The sequence below is a fragment of the Trachemys scripta genome, chromosome 4 (assembly GCF_013100865.1).
Source record: "Trachemys scripta elegans isolate TJP31775 chromosome 4, CAS_Tse_1.0, whole genome shotgun sequence".
Classification (NCBI taxonomy): Eukaryota; Metazoa; Chordata; order Testudines; family Emydidae; genus Trachemys; species Trachemys scripta.
The window spans coordinates 102,456,579-102,481,884 of NC_048301.1; the positions used below are offsets into that span (position 1 = coordinate 102,456,579).

Consider the following 25,306-nt stretch of genomic DNA (forward strand, 5'->3'; position numbering starts at 1 on the left):
CTGTCTCATTTGTCCATTTTCCCGCTTTAGGAAAGAGTCAGGAATCCAGACTGAGATACCTTGTGCTGAGCATGCCTATGTCCTCATTGATTTCAGCTGGCTTTGCAGGCGCTCAGCACCTTTGAAAATTAGGCCCTGTGTGTTTCAAGTTGGGCACCAAAACACAAAGGCAATCAAAATGGGTGTGAAAATTTAGACAAAGCATCTAATTTAAAGTGATCTCAACTAACCTCCCATTTCCTCCTAGCCACCCCTGTATTCTCTCATAAATGAATGTACTATTGAAATCATTGAACTATCAGACTGTATCTGGTTCATTTGATGGCATTAAATGGTCAATGTTTTGGGTACTTCCTGCAGTATGTTCAAATGCCATGTATTTCTCAGGAGAATAAACTAAGAACAAACTCGTGCCAATGAACAACTTGTGCTCAGGCGCAAATGTGTTATTCTTTTGTAAATGTTGTAGTTACTTACTCAGTTCAATGCTTCTGAGATTTACTTACCACGTACTGGAATCTCTCATATTCAAGAGTTTCTGCATGCTTATACTACAGGAGGGAATCATATACACTTCCAAAGAAATAGATATCGATTTATTAATTTCTAAGCGATTTAAGGGGCAAAAGTCACTAGCATTTCTTAAAACTGGTCCCAAAAATCTCATACTAAATTTAAATCTAAGATGTGAATTATTTGTTAAAGGTTATTAGGAACACAATGAAACCACCACCTTTCTTCTTCAGAAACAAAGGGCGGCTTTCTTTTTAAATACACATGAAGACTACAATTAGTTGCTTTGTTTCTTTGCCATCTGGGAATTGGCCCAAGTTATCTTCTGAATTATTAAGTGAATTATCTCTGCATTACAATTAAAAACAAAGTTAAAACAGTATCTTAGATTTGGAGTTTCACTGTGTACTTTAGCTGTGCCATTATTAGCCAGAATTATGCAAATACTCATAAAAAAGAAAGCGAGAAGTATTACAGTTGGGTGAGCTTTTTGGCACTGGAAAATTTTTCAGTGTTTAACCATATAGATCACAAAATGAAAACCTGGTGTTCCACGTAGCTTTAAAAATCACAACATTGCAGATCATTTTAAATGAACAGGTTTACAAGTTCAGAAAAGTTTTACCCTGAACAGTCTAGTTTTGTTTTCCTATTGTATCCATAATGAATATGCCCTAGTGCTGCAGTCTTACCACAGGCAATATTAATCTTGGTTTCAGCATCTTAGCCCACACATGGACTGTGGCTGAAGTTTCTAGAGGCACACAACTGCCATTGCAAAAAATCAATGAAAATGGGATGCCTAACTTTCTAGGCTCCTTGGAGTCCTCAGCCTGTAGGCTTAGATCTTATTTTGCATAGACTTTTCCATACCATTTTTAATCTAAAGTGCATTAGAGAGTGTTACTCTTTGAGACACTGCAGATTTGTCTGTATCTAACAAACTAGTGTTCACAAGTTGTATCTAGACTTTCCAAATCCCAACAAGTTTTAGATAAATCCATTCTAAGCAGGAAATGTGGAAGGTTACTCGCGATAGCAGTAAATCCTGGGAGTCCCCCCATTATCCAAAGTAGGACCAAAATTCCTATGATCATCTCTGTGTTCCAATTAACAAGAAACTCACTGCTCTGAATTGCAGGTGCCTATATGCCCTTACCCTGTGGGGAGAATTAGGTATTTGGCATGTGTGGCCAGGTCTACACTACCCCCCTAATTCGAACTAAGGTACGCAACTTCAGCTACGTGAATAACGTAGCTGAAGTTCGAAGTACCTTAGTTCGAATTAGTTCGAACTTACCTTGGTCCACACGCGGCAGGCAGGCTCCCCCGTCGACTCCGCGGTACTCCTCTCGGCGAGCTGGAGTACCGCAGTCGACGGCGAGCACTTCCGGGTTCGACTTATCGCGTCCAGACTAGACGCGATAAGTCGAACCCAGAAGTTCGATTTCCAGCTGTCGAACTAGCGGGTAAGTGTAGCCAAGGCCTGTGAGAAGCAGGTTGCTTCACTCCTGTCTCCAGTAATATGCCTGATCCCACATCAATGTTATAACTCTGCTGTACCCTCACTCCTTTCTTCCCTCATCTTTCAATTGTCATGAACACTGATGAAAATAAAAAGGTTCTGTTGCTACAAAATAAGAAACTGGGCACCCAGCCTCCTGGTCAATGCACTGACAACTGCCTCCTAAAGGGTCAACATTTAGACCGTGTCCCAGTTTGCCAAACCACCTAACTACCACCTGTTAACTAGCACAGTGGGTGCACTAAGGAAGATGAACTCTCCCACTAGGTGTAGGCAATTCACCATGAGGGGAGAATTCCATCCTGACCACCAGCTGTGATGACCAGCACAACCTTTTGGCTAAAGGAGGACCAAATTAGCTAAGTTTTAGTAATTCAGCCAGCCACACAGCAGCACTCTAAGTGAATCCACCCCAGCTATGCTGAGAGGAGCAACGGTTTTCCAGCAGACATATCTAAAGAAGAGGGTAGGGAGGGGGAGGTTTTCGGCATGGGAGATATTTTGGATTGCATGGCAAGGACATTAGTAGGATGGTTCCACTCAAATGAATCAGCAACAAAATAGGTAATAATATAATGTTCACCTTTAAGTGTCTGTTCTTGGCTTCCCCTTGGAGGGAGGACATCACCTCTCAGAACCATCGCTTGAGGCAATATAAAAACAAAACTGTGGCAGTTAACATTTTGAAGGTTATTTTCACAACCATAAGGGTTAGAGATACATTTTATTACAATGAAAGTTTAGAGCCACAATTCTGTGGCTATGAGATTGGAAAATACTAGAAGGAATTTACAGTAAGCAAGATGTTTTTAGATTAGATTTTAAATTAGATGCAGAGTCAATGAAGAGGGAGAGAGAAATAGACAGTTCCAAACAGCAGCTACTACAGAGGAGAAAGCTGCCGCGGCAACGGGGAAGGAGCAGAGAAGAGGCTTAGGAACAATGAAAATATCCTCCTTGTAATTAGAAGTTATGTGCTACGCATTAGCAGCTATAAGGAAATTCTTTGCGGAGGCTAGAGCACAGCACAAGGAATTACTGCAAAGGATTCTATTCCTGACTGTGCTACACACTCGCTGTGTATCAGTGACATGATCAAGGTCAGTGAGAATACCTACCTCCCAGGGATATTGGGAGTCTTAAAAGAAGTCATTGTTAATCTAAACCTATGGCTCTGATCCTCAGATCTGCTTGAAGCAGGACCTCAGGTGACTGCCACAAGCCTGGGGACAGCCTGGGACCAGTTCAGCACAGGGCAATACTAGTAGTAGCCCTACAGGGGCCATTTCACTAGCCAGGCTTCGCTGGAGCTCAGCAGCAATAAGTCTCCTGCAGTGGAAGGCAGGTAGGGAGTAGTGTAGATCCACCCAGTGATTTCCCCATACTAAAGGACTCCATATCCCTTTTGTACAACTGAAAAACGTGCAAAGGGGTCAGTCATAGCCCCCTGTATTTTGAACACACTCATTGCTCTGTTACTAGTAACTGCTTAGTCTATGGGGCCAGGGGGCAGGAATGGTGAATATCCAGTTTACAGTTTTAACCAGTTATGCAATGGGTTTACTTATTGAATTTCCCTGAGCTTGGACAATGAAAATCAATAGGTTTTCTGTACAGTCAGTTTCACTTTCAGCTTCTCAGTGTAACTGTGTGTGTCACAGATATTGCAGAGGAATATTTGTTTCTGAACAACTGTGTCCAAAGGAATTTGAAATAAAATAATGGGAACATTTTTATGAATCTTAGGTTTTATATAAACTTATTTTAAAAGCATTTAATTTTGGGGCCATATTTAATATGTTTGTACAATGCCCAGGACAATGGAATCCCAATCCTGGGTGAGACTTCTGGGTGCTACCATACTATTGATAACAACAACAATAGTACTAATAAATGTCCTTTTAACTAATGCTTATAAAGCACTTGCAGATTCTTCTATGAGCAATGCCATAAGAAAAATATACACTTAAAAGGATGTTAAGTTTAAGAGTGAACATTCTTGTGTGGGTTGCAGGTTTCTAAAATGATCTTTTCTTCACAGTCCAGACTTTTTAAGCAGTGCAAGCTGCAATGAAATAGAAATTGGTTTTGTCCGATTATTCCTGTGAAGGGGATAGTCTCCCTTTCCCTTGAGAAATGATCAAAGTCCTTCCGTACACGTGTAAGTCCTTTTTGCTGACGATAACACTCTGCTATAATGAACTGTCTGATAGGTCTCTTAAAGTGAATTCCCATAGACACATCCATTGCTTTTTCCTCTATCCCTTGTTCCTAGGAGATTTTCCAGCAACCCATTTTCACTTGCTGACACAGACCCTTCAGGCTTGTTTCTTTCAGTAATTTCAGTAGACGACGGGCCTGATTCTCATTTACACAAAGGCCCCTTTCCTGCTCTGTCAATATAAAGAGGTCTTAAGGTGAGGTGTTAATATAATTGCATGTAGTGGAAATGAGAACCAGGCTGAATTTTATAACTAGGAGGCCAGTTCCTAAGGCTTAAGGAAAATGCTTTAGCCAGAATTTATGGAGTAATTTGTAAAAGCTGAGTCTCTCCTGCAAGTCATATGACTGGGCAGAGCCCCAGCCACTTCTCAGACTAATTCCATCCACCTGGATACCCAGGGCCTGTAGACTATAACCTGAATCAGCAGCAAAAGGCTAGTAAGCACAATGCAGACAAAAACATCCTGCCGGCATATATGAAATTGCAATGAACTTTTGAAATGCTCAGGCGAATGGTGCAAATTTCAGGTTCTGATCTTGCTCCAGATTTGTGAATGCTTCTGGTTCCGAATTTGTCTTTCTAGTGGCTGTAACTTGCCTGTGTCAAAGTGCTTTCCCCAGGCTCACTGTAACTATACATGCAGGGTCCGTTTCCTTCTACCTTCCAATAGCATGGAAGACCCATTTTCTTGGTCATGGGTTTTATGGTGGTGCTCAAGAATGATTCTTCAGACCCAGCTTCTTCTGCAGCAAAATCAATTCATCTGTAAAATCAGCTTGGTCACTTCCAGAGATTAATAAACATCCCTCTCTAAAGCTCTGGGGAGAATGGAGCATTTGTGTTTACAAAATTAATGGGGCACTGTCCTTTTAAAAGAGCTGGACTCTGTGATAAGAAGGTGACACAAGGGTCGGTGGAAATTTTCTGCGTTCCTGTGTTTAGCTATCAGAATGTGAAAGGAGGCGTCATGTTCCAAGGTTCAGCTGAAGAAGGAGCTTTGCCTGTATAATCATCTCAAGTCTGTTTCTCATCTACGGTGTCACAGCAGGATGGTGAAGACAGCAAGATCACATTGCATTCAGCTGGAAAGCAATCGAGGGGTGACGACTCCTGTGTGCCAGTGGTATACCAACAGCACAAGTTCGTTTTGCTCTGGCCAAAATGTGTGGGGAAGCATAGGTGACTTTAAACCACCTTTATACTTCTCTGACCATGGAGCCAGTCATGGTTGTCCTAACTTATGACCAGTTGCCTGTGACCCCAATGGTCCATTCCAGCAACCAGGGATCGCCACAGCGTAGAGGAATGCTGGCCATATTCCTTTTTACCCAGATACACCCTCCTATTCTGGGTCAAGGATGCTCAGATACTACAGAGATGGGTGCCATATTATAGATAAAAATTCCATTCTCATTTACTCCTGAGCAACATGGCTGACTAAGTTCTGCGACTGGTCAGTGGTCTTTGATTAAGAGAATGCATAAGCAATGAACATTAAATACCTTGGGGCCTGATTCTCTGGGCCATTCTGGCTCCTCTGCTCATAGTTTTAGAGAAATTACATGTCATAAAAATTCAGTTGTGTTGCCCTGGTGTAAACTAGCACAGAATTTTTGTCTGTTTAATCCATATATCTAGGAACTTATTAACATAATGGATGGCTACTTTGAATATATTTGTTCATTTACACTTTGGTTTAGTTAACTATTTAAAAAACAACATTCATAATCTAGAAGGTACTTTTCATTCCTTGTTTTCGTGGTGCATTTCAGTTGCTTTCAATATAGCAGAAAAAGTCTGATGTAAGAAACCCACCAGCAATAAGGCAGGCAACTTAAAATCTAAAATAGCCTTCCCCCTCAAACGATTCCTCTTCTTACACTCTTCCCCACTCCCCACTTTTTGTTGTCCATATACGATGCAAATGAATAAAGTAAAATGTCACTGCAATCAGATCTTCTATTCCACACAGAATATTTTACATATTACTTTGCACTGAGCTGTCAACCCTAAAGTGACTGTCAAGACGTTTATATATTGGTTGAATAAACTGTTGTTTCTATGTAGTACCGATAGATTGGGCTGCCTCTCTCATTCTCTGCGTTAGTCATATCTTGATTTGCATTGCTGATCTTTTCCTGCCACCAACTTTCTGTAGTCAGTGCCACGTGCACTCAAATTCCTTTGAGCGAAGTATAGAGTGAGAAATCAGTTCTCATTAACAAAGTGTACCATGTGATAGGTGAAGGGAAGGGTTCTGTTCTGGGTTTTGAAGAAAACAATCCAGAGTCAAGAGCACTATCGTTAAGACGATGCAAGTTCTAAATCTGACATCCTGTCGTCTTCTCTTCATTCATGATTATCTGTATGCAGGACATGATGATTACATTATAAGTCATTGCACTGGAATGGAATTTTCTTAGTCGTGCTACAATTTTTCACCCCCAGTTATGCAGTTCAGTCCTTGCACTGTAGTTGGTTGGGGCTGTCTGATTTGCATTATCTTTACACATTTGGCAAATTCCTCTGTTCTAACTGGCCAACAGCCAGTGTGAACTAACATTCGGGGATTTGCAGAAACACTTATTTCTGAATAACTATAATGAGAACATGCAAATAGCCAATGGGAACAGAGCAGTTACAATTATAGCTGGTCAGAAAATATCCCCCCTTCCCATGGTGATTTTGAACTTTTTTTTGTTAAAAAAACAAAACATTTTCAGTTTGGAGGTATTCATTTTTTTGATGAAAAGTCAAAATTTTCCTCAGAAAGCTGACACTTTTTGCAAAAGTTGTCATTTGATAACCTCTCCCTCCAATATTCTGTCAAACAATTTTGATGAAACATTTTTGCACAGCCCTAGTTAAAAATCCACCTGCTCTGGCTGGCATCTGTGCTCAGAACTCTCAAGCTGTTGGTCAGAAACAAGATGCAGGCTCACCTTCCCTAAAGCTGTCATCCAGAACTTCCAGAAAGGACAGAACAAAAAGCCCCTCTCAAAGGTACTGCAAGAGAAACTTTGTTTTAAAAAGGACTTTAACTCTTTTTATTTCTCTCCTGCTCCCTTCCCCTACAGGTCAGTAAAGTACTTGTTCACAGAACAACTGTCAGATTTGTATCTATGCTCTTTGACCCACTCTCTCCCTCCTAAATTCACTTTTAAGCACCGTGTAAACAAAATCCCATTGCAGCTGCTTGAGGCTGAAGAGTCTTGCTGACTTGTGAGAAGGGAAGTAGTTAGAGGAAATAGAAGATGGGGGAAGGAGGAAGAAACTTTTTTTAACATTCAGTTTAAATTCAGCTCATTTTCTGCTTTCACTTAAAATTCAAATATTTAGAATTAAGTGCAACCATAACAACTTTTTATAATAAGCACTTGCTGGCCTAATAGACCTTGGGCTTGGACTTTAGGCCCTGATCCAGTAAAGTACTTAAGCATGTGCATAGTCCTATTGATATCAATTGACTTCAATTGATTGATGGTTGATAGGCCTAAAGTTAAGCATACGCGTAAGTGCTTTGCTGGATCAGGGCCTTATTAGTCACAAGATAAGGTCATTGCCTGGTAAACAGGAAGCAGCTTCTAGTCATGATTATGTACCATTTTAAATAGTCTTTCAAATCTGCATCCCCAACAAGTGATATCCACCATATTAGTAACTGTGTTGAGTTTTTCCAGTGCTGGAAAATAAATCTATATAGAACTGCAGTGGATCAGATGCTGTATTTTCTCCAAATAGCTAAATTGTCAACATTTAATGCCAGCATTTAGCTATCCAGCAGCTGCCAGTCTGTAGTGCAACTATTACAAGTTAATAACTTATAAAACTTATTTTCTTTGTTTGATGCACTAGCAGTATTTTAGGACACATCTAAAGACATATTTATGTTTTGGCTCTGGTCTCTCGATCCTCTCAGTACTGAATACAATTTACTTTTCAAGGAGGTGTTTTTTATACTTTTTCTTTTTGCCTCCCTTCATTTTATTTAGAATCTTGTAAATGGCTTTCCCATCTCCTTTTCCATTTAGCAGTTTCCCTTCTACTCCAGTCATGTTTCAATGAAAGCTGAAAAGGCTATGGCTATTTCAGATAACTTACTACAAATGTGCATAATCCCTGACCACACCAAGCTACTATATCTTTTTTCTCTGAAATCATAAAGTTAACAGCTCTAGGAACAGAGTTTTTTGCCCCTAGTGTTCCAGCAGAGGGCACACAAGAGTGCAAAATATTTTTGCAGGTCTCTCTATTTTTCTTATGTTAATTCCTTGGCAGTGTTGTGGCAGACCTGAAATAAACAAAAAGCTGATGGGCTTGGGATTTTCAAAAGTACCTAACATGATTTAGGAGCACAAATCCCACTGAAAGTCAATAGGACTTTTGCTCTTAAATGACTTAGATTTTGAAAATCCCATCCAGGTTTGTGATTTGAGGTGTTGTAAGGGAGTCTGGGTTTTATGAGTCTGGTTCTAACTATCTGCTCTGGTCCTACTGAAGTCAATGGCTAAACTCCCATTGACATTGTTAGGAGCAGGAGCAAATCTTCACCTAGTAACCAAGGAATAAAGATAGTAAAAGAAATAAGAAGAGAAAGGGAGAGAAGAAAACAGAAGGGGCGGGGGGCATGAGAAACGAGAAAGAAGAGAAGCACTAAGTAAAAGAAGGGAAAATAGAGAATAAAAATAAATGGAAACAGAGTGGGAAGGGCATTTTCGGGGGACCCAAAGCTGCTAGTGAAAACCACAATTCATTAAAACAGCCGCACTATAATTTCAGAGTCCTCTGAACAAAAATGAGTATTGATCCCCTGGCAGATGCATGTGCATCTAGCAAATAGCCCTCTCAAAGTTTCTCCAGAATGCAAACCTCCACATGAGAATTCTGGCAAACAGAAAATCCTTAATGTAAAAAGAGAAGAGACAGAAATCAACTGACAACAGGAACAAGTATATAGGGTAAAGTGGGCAGATAAACACTGAAGGAACATTTAGACACTGGGACCAAATTCTACCAAGATTGACCCATGGTGACAAAGGGGGACTTTAGGGTCACAGACCTGGTGAGTCTAAAGAACAGTTCCTTCTGAAAAAGAAAAATAGCGTTTCAGCAGGTCAGATTCTCAGCCCTGGTGCTAGTCCCTTTATGCTGCCTGAGTGGTGCAAAGGGGTTAGAATTGGGCTATATCAACCCAGCTGACAATTTCCCAGGTGGTGGGAAACTCTCCTTTAATGTAAAGTGGCTAGAGCTGGCTTCTGTAGCACCTGCCCTGGCACAGCTTTGCCAATTCACAGCTGACATATAGTCTTTTAGGGACCACATAAATCAGGTGTCATTAATCTGTCATAGCCTCAGTGTGGCTGCTTTGAGAATCAGGGAACCAGAACTGGCCTCTGAGGTGACACAACCCTTGTTCAGGGCAATGGTATAAACTGACAGTCTAGCCCACTGTTTGCAAAGTGCTGACCTTCTTGGAAGGAAAGTGCTACTTAATTCAAAGTATTATGAATGAATGCAACCGATTTAAAGGAGCCCACCGTATTGATGTGTACACCCCCCTCCACACACAAGGTGTAGATATAGATATATACACACAGAGAATATATACATATATATACACACACACACACGGTATGTGTGTGTGTATATTATACTGCTTTTAAAGAAGCATGATCTCTTTAAAAAGCATATTCAGAGGAAAATATGTATCATATGCAAAAGCTATAGCTAAACTGTGCTTTTAAAAATATTATTTGTGTTATGGTAGTGCCTCGGGGCCTTGATCAGGGCTCCTTAGTGCTGTGTGCTGTACAAACACAAAGAGATGGTTCCCTGCCCTGAAAAGTTTTATGCCTTCTATCCATAAGACTTCACATACTTTGCCTGTGACAAACACACACAAAGCAGATGGAGAAGCCACAAGTCACTCCTACAATTCGTGCTTCAGCTCAGAGATTGCGAGGGTGAGCCGAAGACAACTGTGACTAACAGGGCCAGGAAATTCCTGAGAGAGTAAGAATGATTGCTAACAGCTCTGAGAAAATCTTCCTTGGACTATTATCCCATAGAGAGTGATAGTGGTCTTAATAGGCTTAACCAAACAAACAGCTCTGAGAAACTAGAAATATTCCCTTTGAGATTTGAGTAAAGGAAAAAAAAAAAAAAAAAAAAAAAAGAGAAGTTTATGCTAAAGGCAGTTAGACACACATGTGATATTGTCTGTGTGGCATTCAGACCTGTTATTAGTGTCTCTCAAAGAAAACACCATATCTCAACTGGATAAAAGAGAAAGTCCCATTTAACTTACTGCAATCGTCTAGTAGCTGGTTTGATTCACCTATGAAAGGACAGGAATCCCCAAATATGAGATATGTAATCATGTAAAACCTTTTACAGCAGCCACGATGGCAGTTCAAATGGTGCCTTTGACTCATTTAAACACCTTGGAAAATTCTGCATAAAGATGTATCCAATGAAAAAATTGCTTGAAAACTGTATTTATTTCTAGCTTAGGATCTTTAGCATGAATGGCTAGAAGAGGTGAAGAAATGACTCAGCTCCTAGATTTGTGAAAGCTAGAATGAACAAGAAGAAAACACGACATGTCCAATAGTTAGAAACAGTCTTGACATTTCAGAAGTTTCAGCAGCTTCTTTTGAGTGCTCCCATGCTAGATTCCCTGCAGTGGCTTTGCCACCAAGGTATTGAATCAGAACTAGCAGATACAACTCCTCCTCCAAGAAACCAGTGCTCAAACAGTGATGGATGGCAATATAACCCCTCAGAGAAATGCTGTTTCCTCAGCTGCCTCTTGTGCATTGTAAGTGATGTCTGAATAAATCAGCTGGTTGGGTAGAAGTGGAGAGGAAGTATGCTAAGGAACTATGCTTTGGGTTCAATTTATAGTTCCCAGGTAAGCTTGTTCACTAATTCTCTATGCCTCGGTCCCCCATCTGAAAGAAAAATGGAGATACTTCCTCTTACATTGTATCTAGTCTTGTCTACTTAGATTGTAGTTTCTTTGGGTCTCTCTTTTATGTGTGCATATAGTGCCTAGGGCACTAATCACAGTTAGGGCCTCAATCTCACTATACTATAATATATACCTATCTCCTAGAACTGGAAGGGACCCTGAAAGGCCATCGAGTCCAGCCCCCTGCCTTCACTAGCAGGATCAAGTACTGATTTTGCCCCAGACCCCTAAGTGGCCCCCTCAAGGATTGAGCTCTCAACCCTGGGTTTAGCAGGCCAATGCTCAAACCACGGAGCTATCCCTCCCTTGTGGGTACTACTACTTTATATGCTGCAGGTGTGTCACAGGATACACTGAGGGTATATTGAGTGTTCTACTTTTGATAAGGTCACTAGGCTGCATGATACTTTTCACCAGACAGTGCAGAGGGGAAGCAACATGTGGCAAGTGGGGAGCCAGAGCAGAAGAGGGAGCATGCTGTGCTGCATTCTCCCCTCTGGGAGGTATTTTGATGTGCTTAGATTATTCCATTTGGTAGCGACTCTACATCTCTGGGAAGGAAGTAGAAGGGAGCAGCTGAACTCTGTAGGATGCCCCCAAGCAACTGGGAATATCTGAAAGGGGATTACTGCTGCTCAGACCAGCAATAGCACCATGTATCCATCAACAACTTTCCCTCCAGCCCCCCAAAGTGTTTTTGTTTTGCTGCAAAGAAGCTAGTTATTCCAGATTGGCTTGGAAAAACTGTAGCCTCAGCAGATTGCTATTATACCCCGTAAAGGTCCAGACTCACCCCTGCAGCGCCTCCTGCTGGTCATCCAGAGAATTAGCTCACCAGCATCCAGAGCGCCCTCTGCAGGCCAGTGATCTGCCTTGTCCTCTGCTGGCACCCCTGTCCCTCCCAGGACCTGGCACCCCTGGCAGCACCCCACAGATCTGGGTCTCCCCTCCCTGGGGAACCCCCACCCACTATCCCCACCTTGCCTCAGCACAAGGCCACTACCAGTCACTAACTAGTCCCCACTCCCTGGGACAGACTGCAGTATAGGCTACTCATCACTGGCAAGGGGGGTTTGGACCTGCTGCCCTGGCCTGCCCTCTGCAACCCCCAGAACCCCTTGACCTAATACTAAGCTGCAGCCTGGGGCTTTCCAGGCTGGAGCTCCCCAGCCCTGCTCCACTCAGGTGCCCTTTGTCTAGCTCCCTGCAGCCAGGCCCTTCTCTCTCTGGAGACAGAGAGAGACTCTGGCCTGAGCTCCTGGCTCTCAGCCTTTATAGGGCCTGCTGAGGCTGTTTGGGGCATGGCCCCAGCTGCAGTCACTTTCCCCAATCAGCTCAGCCCTTCCAGGCAGGAGCAGGTGTCCACCCTGCTACATACCCCCCAACACATGTGCACAAAAAAAGAAACAGGAGTTTTTGTGTTTGGCACAAACAATTTTATTCTTGTGCTATTTATTTGTAAGAGAGTGATTTTAAAAGTTTAACATGTATCCTACCCAGATACATAAACTGGTTTATTGATAGATTACTGCATGTGAAACCAAAGAGATCAGCTCACACTTAAAGATATCAGTGCACATAGTGGTACGCCATTATGATTCAACCTGGAATTAATACGTTGTTATTTTGTCATGTTATACATTTAGGGCCCAATCCCATATGCCTTGAGCAGATAAAATTCCAAGTGTGTATGAACTATGGGCTTCAGCTCTTAGTAAATTAGAAAGGAAAAACCTAAAGACAACATGAAATGCAATATACAGATAAGAATATATGTAACGTCTTTGTTAGTTGTCTTTTGAAATCTGATGTAATGGAATACTGTATTTCGATGATATAGGGTCTGATTCTGTAAGAGAGCTAAACCAATTTACCCTGCCAAGGATCAGGCCCTCTGTGTTATTAACATCTACTGGGTGTTTGAATATGACAAGATTTTGCACTTATTTAAGAAAGTATTTGAATGAGAAATAAAATCTGTTAGTTTCAGCTTGATTTTCTAGTTGTTAAAATGTCTGTGAAATTAAAAACTGCTTAGATCTCTGTGCAGCTTGTTATTTAGGGTAATCTAAGGAAGGCAAGATGAACTTTTACTGCAAGAAACGTTCAATGGCTTTAAAAGAGATTCAGAACAAGTTCTAAAAAGTACAATTTTATCAGACAATTTCTTTTAAAATCAGATTAGTTACTATAAAGTAAAGGATATTCGTTAACTGTAAGACATTGAGTCAGTGATAATATGAGGTTATATTTTGGGTGTGATCCTGCACCCTTAACATTAATAGTCTCATTGGGTACTAATCACATGAGTAAGGGTATCCTTAACTTGGTCTCTTCACCCATTGATACCTGAGGGCCTGATTTGCTACCAATACTCAGGCTGAGTGGTACCTCACTCTGAACAAGTGCATTGACCTCAATGGGAATCCTTGCTGACTAAGGTATTATGCAATGGATGAAACTCACCTCTGTACAGAGAATCAGCATGAATCCTTTGCACCATTTAAGCTCCCCCCAAGCATTCAAAATCAGTCTAGGTCAGTGGTGGGCAACCTGCGGCCCACATGCGGCTTGTCAGGGTAATCCACTGGCGGGCTGCCAGTTTGTTTACATTTGCACGGCCGCCTGCAGCTCCCAGTGGCCGTTGTTTGCCCATCACTGGTCTAGGTCTTCTGCACAGCGGTGAATTTCACTCAGTGTGTGTAAGGGAGGCAGAATTGGGCTCTGATTGATTTACAAGGATAATCTCTATTAATGTTAACGGGAGTTACAAACACTGACCCCTCAGACCTCAGTAGAAAAATACAATATATAGGGTACAAATGCCAGACACCCCCCTCTCACTGCTTGTGAGAAAGTATATGATGTTCAACCTCCCATTTGTGCATACTGATGCACATTTCTAGGCAAATTGCAAGTGCGCTTTTGGAGGCTGGTTTTCAAAATTTGGCCCCTAAACCTTATAGAAAAATAGATTTTATAGAATAAACTATTTTGCATTGGCAACATTTCTCAGGAATTATCTTTCTCCTATAACCACATGTTGCCTTGGATCTATGGGAAGATCATGAAATTACATAAGTTGCCCAAAGAGTCTAAATATGAGGTTTCTCTCTAGTCCAGTTGAATTCTCAGTACAATCTAAAATCATATTTCTCTCATATAAAAGTAGATTTTGCAAGGCTATTGATTTGATATTTATGAATCAGCAGCTTTCTTCAGGACACAGACTTAGTTTCTTCAACTTTACCTTCTTTACTTTAAAAAAATGTCCTGCAATAGAAAAGAAACAATTAGCTAGAATGTATCTTTAGGACTTTGTGATAAGCACCATATAAAATAATGAAATCACAACTGGCTGATTTTGGTTTGCATTTTATCTAACCACGGAGAGAACGATCACAAAATCTTCATGCAGACCTACATGAGAAGTCTTACCTTAGTCCTTTTAGTGGCCTGTAATCATATTTAGAGAAACCATGAATGAAAAGCATACAGAAAGTTGGCACTATAAACTGGGTTTGAGAAGCAGTTAAGGATAATTCTTGGGACAATCACTGAATGACAGCTGAGTAATAGAAACAGGCCCGCAATAAAAAGGCAAAGAGACATGAATAATTATTGCCAGGCACACCAAGGTACAATATGAATAGTAACTAGGGCTGTCAAGCCATTAAAAAATTAATTGATCATGATTAATCACACTGTTAAACAATAATAGAATACCATTTATTTAAATATTTTTGGATGTTTCCTACATTTTCAAATATATTGATTTCAATTATAACACAGAATACAAAGTGTACAATGCTCACATATTTATTTTTTATTATAAAATATTTGCACTGTAAAAAACAAAAGAAAGTGTTTTTCCATTCGCCTAATACAAATACTGTAGTGCCATCTCTTTATTATGAAAGTTGAACTTACAAATGTAGAATTATGTACAAAAATAACTGCATTCAAAAATAAAACAATATAAAACTTTAGAGCCTACAAGTCTACTCAGTCCTACTTCTTGTTCAGCCAATCGCTCAGACAAACAAGTTTACATTTGCAGGAGATAATGCTACCTGCTTCTTGTTTACAATGTCACCTGAAAGTGACAACAGGAGTTTGCATGGCACTGTTGTAGCCAGCGTCACAAGATATTTACATGCCAGTTGCGCTTAAGATTCATATGTTCCTTCAAGCTTCAACCACCATTCCCGAACACATGCGTCCATGCTGATAACGGGTTCTGCTTGATAACAGTCCAAAGCAGTGCGGACCAATGCACGTTCATTTTCATCATCTGAGTCAGATGCCACCAGCAGAAAGTTGGTTTTCTTTTTTGGTGGTTCGAGTTCTGTAGTTTCCACATCAGAGTGTTGCTCTTTTAAGACATCTGAAAGGATGTCCACACCTCATCCCTCTCAGATTTTGGAAGGCACTTCAGATTCTTAAACCGTGGGTCGAGTGCTGTATCTCTCCTTAGAAATCTCATATTGGTACCTTCTTTGCGTTTTGTCAAATCTGCAGTGAAAGTGTTCTTAAAATGAACAACATGTACTGAATCATCATTTGAGACATGAAATATATGGCAGAATGCAGGTAAAATAGAGATGGAGACATATAATTCTTCCCTAAGGAGTTCAGTCACAAATTTAATTAAGGCATTATTTTTTTAATGAGCGTCATCAGCATGGAAGCATGTCCTCTGGAATGGTGGCCAAAGCATGAAAGGGCATACGAATGTTTAGCATATCTGGCACATAAATGCCTTGCAATGCCGGCTACAGAAGTCCCATGCAAACACCTGTACTCACTTTCTGATGACATTGTAAATAAGAAGAGGGCAGCATTATCTCCTGTAAATGTAAACAAACTTGTTTGTCTTAGTGATTGGCTGAATGAGAAGTAGGACTGAGTGGACTTGTATGCTCTAAAGTTCTGCATTTTTGTCTTTTTAAGTGCAGTTATTTAACAAACAAACAAACAAACAAAAATCTACATTTGTAAGTTACATTTTCCCAAAAAAGAGAATGCACTACAGTACTTGTATGAGATGAATTGAAAAATACTGTTTCTTTTGTTTGCCATTTTCACAATGCAAATATTTGTAATAAAAAATAACAATATAAAGTGAGCTTTGTATACTGTGTTGTAATTGAAATCAATATATTTGAAAATGTAGAAAAACATCCAAAAATATTTAATACATTTCAATTGGTATTCTATTGTTTAAAAGTGCGATTAAAACTCTGATTAATCGCGATTAATTTGATTTAATCACGTGAGTTAACTGCGATTAATCGACAGCCCTAATAGTACTAATAGAACTCTTGTTCTTTGGACTTATGGGAGTAGTAATTTTTAACTGCCTAAATAACTATACATTCCTCAAATAAAAAGATATTATTCATGTAATTGTTTTCACAACTGCCTCGGTAACAGTAGGCTCTCCCATGTCTGTGTGGGTGAGGTGCCAATCCTGTGAGCAGCTGTGCCCCTTCTGAGGAGACCACTGGGGCATGAGAGCACTCAGAACTGACAGGATCAAGCTAGACGTGCGTGTGCATACGTGCAAGTGTTTGTTTTGTGGTGGAAAGAATGATAACTATTCCAAAAGACCAAGAGAGAAAAAAAAAAATCAGCAGAGGCACCATGATACACGAATAACAATCAAATGTGCATGGGATCACACTGATGCCAAACAAATATCAGCTCCAGTTTACTGTAACAGAACCCTGGAGGGTCTGATTGTACAACAGGCATTTAACTAGGGTGACCGATATATTAGATAGAAAAATAGTTTCCTTCAGCAGGAAGCATGATGTCTGTTTGCTGAGGGAACTTGTTTGCTGCCATCAATACACATAGAATGCAACTCTTTGTTTAGGTAAGGTAGAATTTTTTTGATGGAAATAACCATAGCTCCATCAAATCCCACTATACCTGCCTCTGGCAAATGAACCCGCTTTTAACAGGCTTACTTAGATACTTTATTTTATGGGATGCTAGATAAGCCATTATCTCTGTTATTACTATTAGTCAGTTAAATGGACTGTCACACTCAATCTCAGATAAAAACTAAATCTGCATAGGGCTAGAGTGTATCTTTAGGAACAGCCCTGAGCAAGGGTAACTAGGTCCCTCCAGACCAGGCAGTGAACTCTGCTAGTGACTCAGTTTCCCCTTAGATTCAGTCAGTCACTGACTCCTGGGTCTCTGTAGTGACCTCGGCCCAGACCCTCAAAATGTATTTAGATGCCTAACTCCCACTGAATATTAGGCCACACAGAGATTATCTTCAATCTCCATCCTGTCCTCAGTGCTTAGTGGTCCCATTTCTTTCCAGGTTTTCTTTTTACTTATATGGCTAAAGAACCTTTTACTACTGATTTTAATTTTCTTTGCATGGTTCTTTGTTCTGTTGGGCTTTCAGCTGTTCTCCTTTTATCCCTACACTTCTTGATCTGTTTTCCCATAAAACACGCACATACTCATAAATGCTGATAACTATGCAAATCTTGAAGTTATGCACTTAGACACTGTTGGTTTTCAATATAGATTAAGGATCTGATTTTTATGGCTGCAAAGCACCTACAGCGCCCACTGACTTCAGCTGGAGTTGGGATGCTCAGCACATCTGAAAGTTTGGCCCTCTAAATGTGCTGATGGTGTTGATGTGACAAAATGCATGTCAGGCAAGAACAGTGAAAACTGCCAGTCACCCGCCCAGGGCCAAATCTACAGCTGGCGTAAACCAGTGTAGCTCCATTGAAGTCAATGGAACCATGCTGATCTACATCAGATGAGAATCTGGTCAATGTATAGGCCAAATTCTGCTCCCAGATATTCATGAGCATCTCCAAGTCAATGGTGCTGTACAATTTGTCTTATCTTGTGCAAACTAGTAATGTGTAACAATTCACATGTGTAAACAACATGTAACCTTTTGTCCTACACCTCTAATGTAAAACATTTCAAAAAAATGTACTACTAATTTTTGGAAGTACAGTGATTGGTGCTCCACAAGTGCCTAAAACAGATACATGTAACCAGACACGTTTTGCTTAGCATATCAAAAAGGAGCTAAAGCAATATAAATTTTTTGTTACTTTGACAAGTTAATTCTAATCCCCTCCCAGCGAAAGGCCCAAATGTGTGTGCTACTGTCTCTTACTATATCTCTGTACAGTGTTGCCCTGATCCTTGTTATTGCCTTTAATTGCTACCGTAATATAAATTATAATAATAATTATTTTAATTCAATTATGATCACTAATACAATTGACTAAAAAACAGTTTAAATTTTATAGTTCTAAACTGTAAGTCCCTGTGCTCTGGCAAAATCAGACAAGGCAAAAGCGCAAAGGACACACCAATACACCATGCGAGATCCAGGTAAGAAGACAGGCTGAGGCATGCAATGCATAGGCATGCACATGCTTTGGGAAATAATGCATCTTCACAATGAAACAGTATGTATCAACCCAGATCTGGCTATTCACCACTGCAGTGGCTACAGCTGCAGGAGATACCCTTGTCTGTACACAGCTGCACTGCCTTCAAAACCCTTTCCGTTTGTGTTGGGACTGATTGTTGATGAGGGGAAAGTAGGGCTAAATGTACAGGATATGAAAACACACAATAATGATGAAAGTTATTTCCTTGCTTGCTGGTATGTGTATAGGTATTAAACATTTTTACTACAGTTTCTGGGTCAGATCCAGAAACCAGCTGGTGTAAAGCAGTGTAGCTCCACTTAAGTCAGTGCAACTACTGTGATTTACACCGTCTGAGGATCTGGATCCCTGTAGGTAATGGGAAATCAGGCTTAATAAGAATTACATAACTTCCCATTACCAGTGTATTTGGCATAGGTACGTCTGCAAATATGTCTCCCTGGGGCAAGTTAGAAAACCAGGCTCGTTTTTTGAAAATATCTGTCTGAAATAAAACAACTGGTATCAATATAACGTGCCCATTTGGTTTTAACTCACCTAGTCCTTTGCTTAATTGAATATACTGATTAGTTTTGCATTACCTAATTGCTTTAGATATTTGTAATATTCACTAAGGTACTTGGGAGCCTAAGGGAATGTCTACACTTTGAACTGTATCAAATGCTTTACTGAAGTCCATGTAGATTAGATCTCTTGCATTTCCTTTATCTAAAAAAATCAGTTCTCTTCTCAAAGAAAGGGAGATCAGGTTGATCTGGCATGATCTACCTTTTGTAAAACCATGTTGTATTTTATCCCAGTTACCATTTACCTCTACGCCTTTAATTACTCTCTCTTTCAAAATTTGTTCTAAGACCTGGCATACAATGGAGGTCAAATTCCAGCTCAAGGAGAGAGACCCACGCTAGCTCTGATTGAGTTAGTGTATTAAAAATAGAGCACAGCCAAAGCGGTGGGAGGGGCTAACCACCCTGAGTACGTACCCGTCCAAGGTGTTAGGCATGTATTTGGGGCAGCTAGTCCTTCCTGCCACTTACGCTGCTCTGGCTACACTCTGTTTTGAGAGCACTAGCTCAATTAGCGCTAGCACACTATGTTTCCTCAAGATGGCATTTATACCTTCCAGCTCAAAATGTAGACATACCCCCCCCCCCTTAGTCTCAGTGAATGCCTCAGTTGCTTTTGAAAATGGGATTGAGGTGCCTAAGTCACTAAGGCACTTCTGAAAATTTCCCCCAAGTGACTAATTTATTTAATTAGCCAAATATAGTAGTTGCAGTCCAATAAGAAATATAATTAAATCTTCAGGCTTGAAGAAGGAAGTTTATAGTGTATAAGAACATCTATGAGGAAGGCAATTAATGGCCATTAATTACAGTGATTACAGTAACAGTTAAAATAAACCAACATTCCTTAGTAAGATTATCTGTATGTTAAAAGGCAAACTAGCCATTCTGTTGTTACTAGCTGTTTAACTGCTGAGGAAACAGAATGTATACACTTACATTTCATCATCATATTCCTTTGGAGGAGACACTGCAATGACTAAATCAATCCAATCCTGTAAAAAGAATGTATTATCATTAGGAGAGACTTAAGCAACTAGGTTGCTTGCGTTACTTGACCCTTTGAAAGTGGAACTTTCACAGAGAGCTTCAACCAGATCAGGATTAAACATAAAAGGGACAAACTCTGCCCTCGGACACATCCAAGCAACCTCATAGGTGGAAAGTCGATGAGTCAGAGATCTATTGAGAGTTTACTCCACATAGCAGGAGGTGAAGAGGGAAGGCTACTGTAACAACATGGCAACGTCATGGGAAGAGTCATGGAGGAATCCATTGCTAGGAGGGAAAAGGGCAACAGGAAAAAGATCTATTTGATACTGGCTGAAGTTAGTCTCAAAAGCCTAAGGAGCGTTTTAACAACAAGTTGGTTAATTTTGAATTACATCCCAAAATCAACAAATATTTTCTCCACTTCTGTGTATCAAACTCTTAGGATGACCATTTATACCCTGCACTGGGCCCTTTTAACATTTGATATCATTCTTGTTTAGAAGATTCTCACTGTAACCAAAACACTAGTTTTTTGTGCATCCGTTGTGAAGGATTCTATAAAACTGTGATGCTGTGATAAAGTCCTTGACAATTCCCAATTCATCTTCAATGTTAACATCTTGGAAAGACTTACCATGAACTGCCCAGAGCAGAATACATTTAAACCAAACAACTCGCGTGGCTGCTGTGTACTTCTCAGGGGGAAAACACTCATTCACTTACCCCACCCACATTCCAGGCTTTGGCTAAAGTTGTCTGGGCTTCCGTCAGCGTCCCATCAACTAAAATCTTGCCATTCACAGCCATTATTTCATCCCCTTTCACGATGCCTCCTGGTGAAGCAAAGACAGAGCAAAAATACCATACCAGCAACATCATTTCTGTCAGACTTCTCTCTCAGATGCCTCTTCTTCACACACATTCAACAAACATCCCTATGTAAATTAGCCTGAAACCTTTCCTAGATGTACACTGCAGTAGTGCAGAGAAAGTGGCTTGTTGTAAATGAAAATAAGTGGAAGCTTTAGGTGCTGGGACAGTGAGTATAACATTCTTCTGTTGGTTGTGGCCAATAAGGGCTAATCAGTCTCTGGTTATGAACACACTATGGTAATATTAAGGGGGAAGTTTCAAAGGCACAGATGGCAGATAGGTCCTTAACTATGGAGATGGGTTCCTAGCCACCACAGTGGCTTTGAAACTTGCTGACAGTGAACTCTCTTAAACAGGGCAGTCAAAGGTATTATAGGTACTTAGCTAAATTTTTCCCTCATTTACACCCAGATTCTCATGCCTCAGGATTGTTTTGCAGGATCAGGGTCATCCTTAGGAACTAGAGAGTGAATTACATATGGAATAGAAGACTAAGGGCTTATCTACACTACTGCTTAACTTGCTGTAACTTATGTAGCTCAGGGGTGTGAACCCCCTACCGAAACGACGTAAGTTACATTGACATAAAGTGGTGTCTACATTGCGCTATGTCGGTGGAAGACGCTCTCCCGCCAACATCGCTTCCGCCTCTCACTGAGGTGGAGTAATTACATCGATGGGAGAGCGCTCTCCCATCGACGTAGCGTGTCTTCCCCAAATGCGCTACATCAGTGCCACTGCAGCACGATAGTGAAGACAAGCCCTAAGTGTTATCTCTGAACTGCCCTGATCTCTGAACCTCACAAGAATAAAAAAAAAAAAAAAAAAAAAAAAAAGAGATTTTGTAAATTTAATTTCCCACCCAAGGAGCTCTCCCAGCAGTGATCTGCCACTGCCATACACCCAGTCCACCATATTGTAGCTAAGGCACAGGACTGGAGATCCGGGTTAAATGTTTGGCTTTGCCACAGACTTCCTGTGTAATGCTGGGTAAGTCACAATTGTTCTGTGCTTCAGTCCCCGTTCTCTAAAATGGGGATGATAATATTTTTCTGTTAGCCTTTGTCTGTCTTGTAGGCCCTTTGCATGCAGAACTCACATTAACATCATTCTTGAAATAATCATCTGGGGCCAGACTCTGTCACCCTTGATTTTAATGGGGATGACTTACACTGCAAGGGTGACAGAACTGGGCTGTTAATAATGAAGTAGCTCTCCATCTTCCTCCTCTTCCCAATTACTGGCCTTCGGCTGCTGCTGCTAAAATGACAGCAGCTGTGGCTTTTTCTTTATACTTAGTGGAAACCTGCCAGAAAATCTGGCCAATTCCAATTATTTTTTACTGTAAGCACCAGCCCCCAAATGAAGGGCCTAGTTCTGAAGCGGCTCTGAACATGAAATTCTTGGGGACTTAATCTGCCTCAGATATTTCACTGGTGCCTATAGGCATCAGCCAGTCATGAAGAAAGCCTAAACTTAGGAGGCTAACAGATGAAGTGCTTTAGAACCAGGTTCAAAATCCCCCTGACTTTCCCCAGGGTACTCACCATGTTTGTCTGCAGAACCACCCTCATAGATAGCAGACACTACTATTTTTCCAATTGGGGAATCAATGCCTCCCTCTACTGCAAGATCTAATGGTCCTTCCTATTAAAGAAAATGTTTTAGTTCAGAATACGCTACAGACAGACACCACAATCCTTCCACACCCTTACAGTGAATAGAACTATACACATAATAGTTGCAAGATCAGGTCCTTAGTGTATTCTGTGGTAGTATCAGTGGTCAAGGTTTTAATAAGTGCTCAGTGATTTTGAGTGTCTCATTCTTCGAGTGGGCACTTTGAGACACATAGGAAAGGCCTGATTTTCAGCATCTTTGGAAACACAGGCCTCTTTAAGGTGTCTGAAGTTGGGCACCCAAAATCACTAATCCCTTTTGATAATCTTGGTCAGCATCAAACTAGTTCATATAAGATAATGGACATAATTCTTCCATGTTATTCCAATCAAAGAGGTCTAAGCATGACCACTGTTATGCTGAAATGGTGAAATAACAGCAATAAAACAAAACAATGTCACATTATTGAAATAAAAATGTATGATTCATTACAATTTCAACATGCTTTTAACAAAAGAAGAAAATCAGGAAAAAATAGTTTGTCTCTTTAGAGAGTTTGAACTGTGCAAGTTACCCAGATTGACTTAAAATCTAGTTACAACTAAATAATCAACAAATTCAGATTTATTTTTGTTAGCATTAAATACTGTGGTGACTTTTTACATGAAGACCCATTTTTGAAGTGGGAAGAAGAGGTGGCTGTGAGAAGGAGATGTAAACCTGCAGTGATTCATAGATTTTATAGTACGCCAACCCCACTGCTATCTAAGGGCATGTCTACACTACACAATTAATTCGACTTAGGTCGAGCGACAGCCATGCAATAATTAAAGTGGCTGTTCATGTCCATACTCTACTCCTTCTCTCAGCGGTGCACGTCACCAGGAGCACTTGCACTGACTGACATGGGGCATTGTCGGGCACTGACAGCTGAAGCCCCGTCATCAAAGGCGGCATCGACCTAACTACATCGACCTAAGCGCTATGTCTCTCGTGGAGTTATTAGGTTGGCGTAGCAGGTGAGTTAAATTGGTGGGAGGAACATTGTACTGTAGACACTTAGAGAGTCAGGTCGACATAAGCTTCCTTACGTCGACCTAATTCTAGTGTAGACCGGGCCTAAGATCCTATAATTACATTGTCTAGACATCACCATTAATGTCTACGGAATAAGAGTTAAGGAAACTAATGTTTTCCCTGATTAGCAATTTGTCTGGTGTGAACCGTAAAGTGGAGGCACAGGAATGGGAGTGTGGCTTGAGGAATTTGAGTTTTCAACCTCTTTATGGCCCTAATTCAGCAAAGAACATCCTTCTGCATATACCTAACTATGAGCACAAGAGTAGTTCCAAGTCAATGGAACTACTCATGCTTAAAATTAAGCACACACTTAAGCAACTTACCAAACTGGGGTCCATGCTTTTGGTTAGCTCAGAAATAAAAGTTTCAGAGGCTTCGAAGTCACTTAGATGCGTAAGTCCCATTTTCAAAACTCACTCACTTTTGAAAATGTTCTCCCTAGTGTTAGCATGAGGGAGCTGGAATCAGTACTGACTGCTTTCTAACTTGTCATTTGTACATACTGTCCTGTTCGTGTATCACACAACTTTGGTTTTAGCATTTTTTACATAGGTACATGTCTCCAATAGTAAGTGTACTGCTTTGTGACCACATTAAGGTTTGCTCTTTCCACTCAAGTCCTCTCATTTCACCATCTGGGTGCACAAAGATGGGCTAGGGAAACATACCAATTCTGCGTCAAAAATGACACTTGGCTAGCATCTGGATTAGTCACAGGACTTGACTCTGCAAGGGGTGAGCAGCAACTACGTGTTGAGTACACTCAGAACTGGGCAGAATTGGGCCCTCAATAAAGACGGAGGAGTTAGGCTTGTAGGGATCCCCCGACGTGCGTGTGGGCTTTGTTCCGTATACCCTATGAGTCCTAGGGGTTTGGGAGAAACATGATAACATAATGCTATTGAGGAAGTGATGGGGAGTGGGGAGGGCTAACAGGGAGTGGATGCAGGAGGAGGTTGCAGTGGGGAAGCACTAGTGTTTCCCTCCCTTCACCACCCAAATCTTCTGCCATTTGTCAGAGGGGAGTCCCAATGCTGCGATGTACAGGAGATTCATCAAGGGTAGACAGTAACAATATAATCATGTGCCCCAGGTACTCTGAAAAATCAAGAGCCCACCCGACCCACAAAATGTCTCAACCCAATTACAGGGGTTACCTTTTTAATACGTAACAGCCGCACATCTTTTCCCATGATCTGATCTGCTGAAAACTATCAAAAGACACATCAGTTAGTCATTTCCACCTTTACAAAGCAGCTGCATGAAATCATTCAGATGAAGCATGTAGTTTACAAGGGAAGGTGTGCACCTCTTCTAAATCAGAGCTATGGGAAGAACAGAACGCTAGTCCACTGAGAACAATCTGCTTCCTTAGCAGAACTACCTCTGGTCTCAAAGGGAGCTCTACAGGCACATCACAAATCCAGGATAGTATGTAACCCTATGTTTCCCCACATCATTTAATCTTAACCTCTGTGGCATAATTAA

General features: G+C 40.8%; 1 protein-coding gene across 2 annotated transcripts in view; it reads right to left on the minus strand.

The window, feature by feature from the left end:
• Positions 1-12,683: 12,683 nt before the first annotated feature.
• USH1C (USH1 protein network component harmonin) overlaps positions 12,684-25,306 on the minus strand; it is a 112,645-nt gene continuing 100,022 nt past the window's right edge. For both annotated transcript variants that reach the window (XM_034770196.1, XM_034770194.1), the window contains exons 17-21: positions 24,976-25,029; positions 22,666-22,765; positions 20,969-21,078; positions 20,192-20,247; positions 12,684-14,508 (exon numbers count right to left, since the gene is read on the minus strand). In XM_034770196.1, coding sequence (XP_034626087.1) covers positions 14,496-14,508; positions 20,192-20,247; positions 20,969-21,078; positions 22,666-22,765; positions 24,976-25,029 — 333 coding nt within the window. In that variant the 3' untranslated portion in view covers positions 12,684-14,495. The remainder of the gene's footprint in view (positions 14,509-20,191; positions 20,248-20,968; positions 21,079-22,665; positions 22,766-24,975; positions 25,030-25,306) is intronic.